The sequence below is a fragment of the Capsicum annuum genome, chromosome 5, assembly GCF_002878395.1.
Source record: "Capsicum annuum cultivar UCD-10X-F1 chromosome 5, UCD10Xv1.1, whole genome shotgun sequence".
Lineage (NCBI taxonomy): Eukaryota > Viridiplantae > Streptophyta > Magnoliopsida > Solanales > Solanaceae > Capsicum > Capsicum annuum.
In genome coordinates this window covers 214,171,011-214,181,012 of record NC_061115.1, presented here as the reverse complement: position 1 = coordinate 214,181,012, position 10,002 = coordinate 214,171,011, and the positions used below count along the sequence as shown (strand labels likewise).

The window sequence follows — 10,002 nt, the reverse complement described above, 5'->3', positions numbered from 1 at the left end:
GAAAAACGTGTAATGACCTATGATTTTTATTTCTAAAAAATCGTTGATTCTCTTTTGATATTATGAATAAAAGAGAGACACGAATAAAATTTTTACACTCACAAAGAGCACATATAACAATCCAAAGGGCGCAAGAAAATTAGAATAAAGTTTGGCATTTCTAAAAGTGAAATATTGTTTCACAATCATACTCTGCATGACTCGAAAATATCTAAATAATTCTATTTAGCCATAAAAATTCGAACTTTTCTCATCATTTTGACAAATTTTAAAACATGAGAAAAAAGAGGAATAAACATCGTGGATGAAAAAATAAAGCTAGCACTTCATCTCTTATATGAAGATTTTGGAGATCCCTTAAAATAATTAACAAGTAAATGAAAAATTCTTGATTTAATCAATTACTATTTTTATTAAGGCGAAACAAACAATAGTACCTATTTTTCCAACATAAAAGAAACAACTTTACAGCTAAAACAAACATATCCGCCAACAATAAATTTAAATAAGACATGGATTTGTCTTTTGAGCAAAAATCAAAACTTCATACACGACAATCAAAGAATAAAGTCAAAAGGCAAAACAATCAATATTAACCATTCTTTTAAACATAAAAGAAAATAACTTTAAATGCTAAAAACAAACATATCTACCATCAATGAGTTTAAACAAGACATGAGTATGACTTTTCAAGTAAAGATCTAAACTTTATCCAAAATAATCAAAGAATAAAGTAAAAAAAAAAGACACATACAACTATTGTTAGCTCATTTTTATATCATAAACATGAAAATAATTAGAATATCGATACCACAATGTCCTAGGACCTTTAAGGCCATCTACAACATACAATCCCAACAAACAAAATTATATCTAGAACTATGAAAAAGAAAAAAGATGTGTTTACCTTTTTGGGGGCAACAAAACGAGACTACGAGCTTCGTCGGAATCAACCACCACCAAAAAAACGTCGCCGGTAATTTGAAATTTTTTATTAGCCAACCAACTCTATGAAACAAAAAGTTTTACTAAATAAAAATAACTATTTTGCTCAAAAAGGATTTTTCAAAAAGGATTTTTTTACCTTTCTAGCCTTTTTTTTTCTTACTTTTCCCCCTTTTATATCAAAATAGTGGTAGTATTTATAGGGAAGATTGAGTTTTTTTTCCTCTCTTCCACCAATGTGGGAAAAAAGTATTTACAGGAAAGGATGATAATTTATTTCTTGTCCTCCACCAATGTGGGAGAAAAAACAATTAAGGGTGTTTTTGGAATTTTAAAATTGAAGATAAGGTGAGTCGGAAGATAATGTGGGGGAAATAGTACAATGTAGTACAATTTGAAATTATTTTTTTGTAGAATTAGGTAGAAGTTATGAGAGTTTTTGAGAATTTTGGGGTTATTTAAAATATAAACCCAATTGAGATTTAAAATTTAGCCATATTTATTTAATTTTGACCAAATTACAAATCAATTGACGGATTGCATTACTATTATGGCCAATTTGATTTAAATTATGGCCAAATCTAATAGATTGGCTAAATTAAATTGAAATTCGATGCGAATTAATACTTCCTTTAATCCCGGGCTTCTTGATTTTATAAAATCAAACATATATTTATCCGAATAAATTATTTTTGGAGAGTAAATTATATTTAAATCAAAACTTTAATCATTTGAATCTATAAGCCTTGATTAAAATCCAATATTTTATAAAATAAATATTTAAGTAACAAAATTATAAAATCTCGTATAATTGAATACGATAAATTATAATCACTACTTAAAATGATAAAATTACGTACAAATATATTTAATAAATTTTTATTTGGATGAAATAAATATTTTAATTTTATTAACAATTAAAGAAACTCAGGATTAAATTTAGTCGTGGAAGGCAAAAATTAGATGTCAACACTATGCATATGAAAATAACAATACATTCAACGAATATTGGAAAAGGAAAAAATTTGGGCTTCACTATTTTTTATTTCAAGCAGTGAAAAATTGAAACAAAGCACAGTGAAAAATAATTTCGAGTAATGTAAATTTTTGAGAAATATGAATTTTTTGAGTCATGTGAATATGAGTGTTGTTGGGGTGAGGAAGAGGGGTGGGGGTGAGGGCATAAGTCACGTTTGTTATTTTCTGAAAAATGACTTCCCCTTGGTCCATGAGGGAAGTCATTTTCCCTCAAACAGAGGAAAATGAATTATCTTCGAAAATATTTTCTCGATATTTTACTATAATCAAACAAGAAAAAATAGAAAAATATCTTTCATCATACCAAACACACCCAAATCTAAAATCAACTGTAGATATCTAAATAAGTACACAATGTTAATATAATATTTATTAGCATAAAAAGATCCTAAACTTAAATAAATTTTATTCTAAATCTAAATAAATAAAAGATTCGCCTAAAGATATATAGACAAAGTGAAACGTACCAATCTCTGCTGCAAATTGAGATTTAAGCCAAAAATATGAGGTCTGCCAAGTGTTGCGCCTCTATCATCGTTGGACAAAATATATCTATATATAAAGAGTTTTAAATCTATAATTACAAGGATTACTATATATATTTTAGGAGTTTTTAACGTTTTTTCATATATTACGAAATGGTAAAAAAATAATTTTATCTATTACGAAATCTTTTAATAAAGGGCAAAAGATTTAAATCACTTTTCTAATGATCTTCACACTTTTATATATTATAGATATAGATATGACGAAATATTTTATACTGGATTTGAAATATATTCCAAAATTCATATATGGGTAAAATACAGATAGAAACTTACCTAAGCATTCGATGTTGGAACTATATATAATATTGATAAATGATAAATACTTACTTTCATTAAATGTTTACATAAAACTAATGAATACATAATATGCATTTGAATATATATTAGTACTTATAATTAACTTATATATCTATATAATTTATTAAATCACTTTAACTTTAGTGCATGATTAATAAAATATTATTGCATAGGATGTGACAAACAAATCTAGCTTAGATTAGACGAATCAAAAGAATTAATAAACAATATGGAGTTAAAATAAAAGCCTTAAAAAAGTCAATTTTTTTATACAAATTTTGAAAAGTTATGTTCACATGGCTTTTAAGAAGCAAGAGAGCTACTCCTACCTGTCATGTTTATGTCTTAAAATATAATTTTTTTAATGACTATTTTTATATCATAATTATGATATTTATAGTTTTTAAGAATAATTATTATTAAAAATAAAATTTAAAAAATAATTAATTTTTATCTTAAATTTTTAATTATATTATAAGATATATATTTTTTACGAGGATAATAAATATTTGAGACAACGCTGAGTATGAGACTAATTACATTGTGATTTTTGAATTCCAAATTGACAAAAGAGCATAGTTAATTAGTAATTTTTAATGACAACGAGTTTTAATGTAGTACTAGTGTCCTGAATTATTTAATAAAATGAGGGATTAATATATAATTATTTATTCCTTCCTAAATTGACAACTAACTATATAAAAATATCAAGGAAAAAGGTGTGGATGGCACCTTCTTAAATTAAAAAAGTTATGATTATTGTACGATAATGATATGAAATTAATAAATTTGATTATGTGAATGGATCTATAAGATAAAACTAATTGTCATATCTTTGATTAGATCTATTCCTAACAACTACTTCAAATTGTTTGGTTTGTTGTTAAGAAGTAAATTATTTATATTTAAAATTGATATAATTATTATTATAAGTTCAAAATAAATCGATCCAATCAATAAATATATCTAAGAGTGAATTCCTTTTTTTTTTTCTTTCTAAAATATATCTCTTCCAGGCTCAATTGGGTAATAAAAATGGAACACGCAATGTATAAATCAGGTATATTATATACTTTTTATAGTAAAATATTTGATATTTTAGTGAAGAAAGACTAAAAAAGGTCAGGCACATACACTGGCAATTAGTGTTGGGCCTTTTAAAAGTTTGTAAGTTATTAAAAAAAGATATATTTTCTTCTAGAAGATTGTTCCAAGAAGGTTTTCCTATACAAATTATTTTTGTGGTTGAATAATACTTGTCCACTATTAATTTAATATATTTATTAAAAATAATAAATAATTAATATAATCTTATAATTATATTTTTTAAATATAATAAATATAATACCTTGAAAATACATTGAGTGATGAATAATATTTAATAATAAAAATAAAATAAATAAAAATAATAAATTATCTATTAATTTTTAAAACTGCACAACTAATTTTCAAAACTACACAAATAATATTTAATAATAAAGATGAACGAACGGAGTACCTTTGAAATTTCCAAGTCATATTTATATTTGTATTTAAAATTATTCTAGAAAGATTTTGTTCAATAGTCAATACCAACTCAAATTTGGTAGAACCGTCAATTACTATTTGAATTCTTATCATGTTGATAAAAAAATAATTTTTCAATTTGTAATGTCTTTTTCTAATATTTTATATATCAATCCTTTTCATTTTAAATCAGAAATTAGAGTTTAGAGTTAAATTGTACTCTTAATACTTAAGATTTTTTTTTTTGTTGAAAGTACTTCCTCTTGAATGAATGTAAATTTTTAATTAATCGGTCAGTAAATCTTAGATTAATTTAGGATGTATATTATGAAAAAGTGTTTTTCTTAAATAACGTGATTATTATTTGCATTTTAGTCCATTCAGTTAAATTTATTTGAGTTCAGATAACTTAGCGAATCAACAATCGGTCTATTGTTAAAGCATTTTATTTTGCTCCAATTAAATTTTGCCCAACCTGTTTAACTTATTAGTCCAATTCATCCATTTGTTTACTCATCTAGTCTTACTCCGTTCAAACTCAACCTAACCGACTTATTTATTAACTCATTCCAACTTAACCTGTTCATTTATTAACTTATTTATCCTGACTTATCCAAATTTAATCAAAATCATCTATTTATTAACTCATTTCATTTTAACTCATTCAAATTCAGCCTATCTTATTTGCCACCTACATTTAAAACCATCCTTTTCTTACTGAAAATGACAATGACATCATTTTCCTTCTCCATTTCATATCCACATTCTCACACACGCGCAACCCACCACACACACATTTGTCATAGTACATAGTGCATCATTCCAATTTAACTCCTACTTTTAACTTATTTCAATTCAATCTATGTAATTTTCATTTTTTTTATTAATTCAATTCATCTGAATTCGTTCGAACTCAACTCTCTCCGTTCATTTGCCGCCTCCAAACAAACCATCTTTTTCATAGTCAAAATGATAATAATACCTTTTTTCTTCTTCCTTTCCATATCCACATCCCATACCTTACCCCACTCCTTATATATCATAGTGCGTTATCCCAAAAAAAAAAAAAAAAAAATTTACCTTAAAATCTTCAAATTCAAAATTCAAAAATATGTTGCAGCTCCCATGGCTTAACAATCCCTAAACCCTACCCTTTCTTTTTAAACCAAAAATATCCTTTAAATCATCAAATTTTACGAATCGAACTCGGTTCAAACTTAATCAAACCCACTCATTAAATACTCGTTCCATTTAGATCCACCTAGATTTGGCCCAACCTCGCCACTTATTACTTCATCTCATCTAAGAAATTCAATACAACCCAATCATTCTCAATTCATCTCGACTAATCTAAATTCAATCCAACTCATCTCTTCACTACATAAATACCTAAAACTATCCTTTTCCAATTCAAAAATGACAATAATACCCTTTTTTTTTTCTATTTATATAATAGTCCATCACCCAAATTTAATCTCACTCGCTTATTTAATATTCATCCCATTTAGACCTACCTAGATCCAGCCTGATCAGCCCATTTATTACTTAATCTCATCTTAGACTCACTCAGATTCAGCACAACCCGCTCAATTTATTTTGACTCGCCTAAATTCAATCCAACTCGTCTATTCCCCTATGTAAATACCCAAAACCATCCTTTTCCTATTCAAAAATAACAATAATACCCTTTTCCTTCTTTTTATATAATAATCCATCATTCTCAAATTTAATCGCACTCACTCATTTAATACTCATCCCATTTAGACCTACCCAGATTCAGTCCGACCTGCCCACTTATTAATTCATTCCATCTTAGACTCGCTCAAATTCAACACAATCCATTCATTTACCAACTCAATTCACTTCGACTCATCTAAATTCATTCAGACTCATCTACGCCCCCCAATAACAAATACCTAAAACCATCCTTTTCCTATTTAAAATGACAATAATACCCTTTTCCTTCTATTTATATAATACTCCATCATCCCCAAAATCGCTCACTCAAAAAAATTCCTCCAAAATGTGCTGCAACTCCCATGGCATGACAATCCCTAAAACCACCCCACCCCGTATCCCCCTTTACCCCACCCACCCACGCCCAAACCCAAATCTCTCATTCCCAAAATACCCCTCCACCAAATTCACATCACTAAAAGCAAAATCAAACCAAAATGACACAGCTTCTTTAACCGATAACCAAAGGAATAAGACCTTTTATGATCTATTAGGTATACCAGTAACAGGGTCATTATTGGAAATTAAACAAGCGTACAAGCAATTAGCAAGAAAGTACCACCCAGATGTTTCACCTCCGGATCGGGTCGAAGAATATACCCGGAGATTTATTCGGGTACAAGAAGCTTATGAAACTTTATCGGATCCTGGAATGAGAGCTTTGTATGATAATGATATGGCTAAGGGAATTCACTTTGCTTTTAGTGCACGTAAACGTGCTGATGAGGTATGTTCTTGTTTTTCTAATTTAACGGTCAAAAACACATCTAAAATATCCCGGTATTTTGAGTATAAACTATTTTATCAAATGTTTATATTGATACATGAAAAATGATAATCCTTTTGTCTCGATTTACGTTGCACAATTTGGATTTTTTGTGATTGTTTTGCAGTGAACTTGGTGTGTAATTTTTGTAAGTTTTTTGAAATAAAATTTAAATATTTTTAAAAATATGTAAAAGAGTAGTATAAGTAACAATAATTGACCAACATGGATTGTGTTGTAGTGGTGGACTCTTAATCACAGGTCATGGTTTGAGCCTGTGTATTGAGAAAATCCGGTTGGGAGCGCCACCCCTAGAATGGATCCTATACTGTGCGATCCCACCCCTAGAATGGGCCATGGACTGTGCGATCCGGATTAGTTGGGCTCCAATGAGGGTACTGTACACTGGATGTGAAACAAAAAAAAATTGACAATAAGAAATATTTAAAAGGTACGTGAACAAATTACTGTCAAAGATACATTGGTTTGAATCTCGAAAGGCGAAAGGGGACACATATAATTGGGATGGTGGGAGTATTTGAAAAGTGGAGTTGTGTTTGGCTGTGAGTACAAATTAGAGTTTTTTTTTGTGTGTGTGAATTTTTGGGAGTAATTCGGAGTGAAAGAAGTGAAAACAGCTTTTTGGCGTTTTCCAAATTCGTGAAAATTCAGGAATTCAACTTGAGCTCTATGGCCAAAAGTGTGCATGTGGTCACTCGGCTATTAGTTATTATATCAGAAAGTCGTTGCGTTCTTTTTTGAAAGTTTGAAATCAAGAAGGGTGACTTTATATGAAAATAATTATTAATTGAGTGATCATATGGGAAATTAATTCCAATTCCATGGTTTATATTTATAATTTGGTATTGTTAGGCATGATTTCATATGTGACGACAGGTCGAACTAAAACAAAAAAACTTTTCTTACTAGGTGTAATCCGTTGGACATAGACCCAATTTTTAACTTTTTTGGATTCCTTGGAATTTCTTTTTCCTGTTCCTGATGGTATCAAAACACCGCTATGTCCGGATATCTTATCTGTTTCTCCGGGAAAATGGATATCTCCAGAAAAGATTTTAAGTTCAATTCGTTTGTTTTTTCTCTCCACCCGGACCAACCCACCGACTCGGCTTGTATGTTGATGTATAATTGTTGGTAGGTAAAAAGGGATAATTGTTGGTTTGGTAAAAAGGGACAAGGGTTATTTGCACATATAGGTCAATGAAAATTGTCTTTTTGATTGGAGTTAGGGCTAGCATATTATTTTTGTTTTATTGTTCCTGAGTCGGGATCTATCGGAAACAGCCTCTCTACGTCATGTGAGGTAGTGGTATGAATTGTGTACATTTTAACCTTCCTAGACCCCACTTTGTGGGAATACACTGGATATGTTGTTGTTGTTCTATTTTAGATTTTCCTTATACGGTGCTGTCGGAGAAGTGCATGCACCTCGACTAATCAACTGAGTGTGTGCAACTACTCTCTTTCTCTCCACCAAGGCTTAGGCAGATGGGGCTACTAGTGTGACCTCTACTGGGATTCATACCTCAGTTTATGCTTATCCACATCATAAAGGCTTATATGCTGAAAACAAGAATTTGCCTACATGTTTCAAGAAAGTAGAATATTAGTATATTTGGCTAAATGTTGAGTAGAATCTTAGTATATTTTGCTTACAGTTGAATTTGAAAAAGAAATAATGTTAAGATTAGTGAATATTTTTTGGAAAGTTGTCTGGAACACTTGTCTTTAAAGTTGTGGTATCTAGATGCCTGAGGCATGACAAGTCTTAAAATGATCGTGCTCAGGGTCAACTTAGGTGGGTTCCCCATTTGTTCGGATGAGTGCATTAGTGTAACAAAAAGAACTTTATTTTGAGGCATCCACTTTCTCATTAGGCAGAAACTACATGCATTTACTGGAAATCACAGATGGTTTAGTTATCAGTCTTTCTCATATGTACTTTGGTGTTCAGTAGTGGCGTTTCCTTGCACTGTTGATACTTGTAGTCTTTGGCGTTTCCACTGTCTTTTCCATTTGATGGATTAAATGAACGTTATCATGATAGATCTCACCGACCAAGTATGCAATAGTCTTACTTTTCATGAAATAACTCAATTAGTGGAATCTTGAAAGAAAGTTGGTCTTTCATCTGATATTGTTGTTTCAGATCAGACCTTATGCTAGTCTATTACTTGTCGTTCGTATGTGGTATCACAAGAACATACGATTTTTCTTAGACAACCATTCTGTTTCTTTGGCATTCATGTATTTTTCTTTGCTTGTATGTTCGATGACATGTCTTTTGTTTTTGATATCTTGTTATCTCTTTCTAATCATCTTTTGAGCTGAGGGTCTATTGTAAACAGCCTCTCTACCCCGCAAAGGTAGAGGTAAGGTCCGCGACTCCGCGTACATCTTACCCTCCCAGACCCCACGTATGGAGATTACACTGGATATATTGTATTTGTTGTTGTTATCTTGTGCTAATTTGTGTTTTTTCTTATGCTTTAGCCAATGGAGGAGAAATGTGAGTGGAAAAATCGTTGGCAGTCTCAGCTATCAGAACTCAAGAGACGAAGCATGCACAAGGAGTCCGGTAACAGTATGTCTTGGGCAGCAAGGATGCGTAAGCAAAGGAATGAAGCGTCATCTTGATCGATAATAACTTGTACATTTTATATTATTTTGTATATACGGGGATCTTTTTCCCTCTCGTTTTCTTTCAGTTTTCCGGTAGTACTAACCGTATATGAATCACCTATAGGCAGTGCATATTGTACATAGAGTATATGAATCAAGAACCTTATTTCCAGTAATATACTCCAGCTTCTGGTACCATGCTACTTTCAGAAGACATGGTGTTTTATTATAAGTAGTATATTTTATATGCCTATGTTATTTGCCCGAAAGGAGATAATGAAATTTTCTGTTTGGTCAAAATTGGGTGAAATTGAAATCACATGATATTGTGAAGTTTTCTTCCAATTCTGGTCAGAATTTGGTGAAATCACATAATATTGTTTGGGTTTCTTGTGATTCTGGTCAATATTGGATGAAATCACATGACAACAAAACAATAAATAGCCAGTGTAATCTTACAAGTGGACTCAAGTGAGGGTAGTGTGTACCTAAATTTTTCCTCTGCCTTGAAAGACCGAGAAG

At 30.2% G+C, this 10,002-nt stretch overlaps 1 protein-coding gene across 1 annotated transcript; it reads left to right on the top strand.

The window, feature by feature from the left end:
* Positions 1-5,612: 5,612 nt before the first annotated feature.
* On the top strand, positions 5,613-9,692 carry LOC107871282 (chaperone protein dnaJ 20, chloroplastic). The gene is made up of 2 exons (XM_016718161.2): positions 5,613-6,798; positions 9,352-9,692. Exons 1-2 carry the CDS (start codon positions 6,277-6,279, stop codon positions 9,493-9,495), a joined length of 666 nt encoding a protein of 221 aa, XP_016573647.1. The 5' UTR covers positions 5,613-6,276; the 3' UTR covers positions 9,496-9,692.
* Positions 9,693-10,002: the final 310 nt, after the last annotated feature.

What these genes read in the sequence shown, in the direction of transcription:
- LOC107871282 (XM_016718161.2), top strand. Translation starts at nt 6,277, where the DNA reads ATGACAATAATACCCTTTTCCTTCTATTTATATAATACTCCATCATCC. An exon ending in CACGTAAACGTGCTGATGAG is followed by an intron (nt 6,799 to 9,351) that starts GTATGTTCTTGT and finishes CTTATGCTTTAG; the next exon opens with CCAATGGAGGAGAAATGTGA.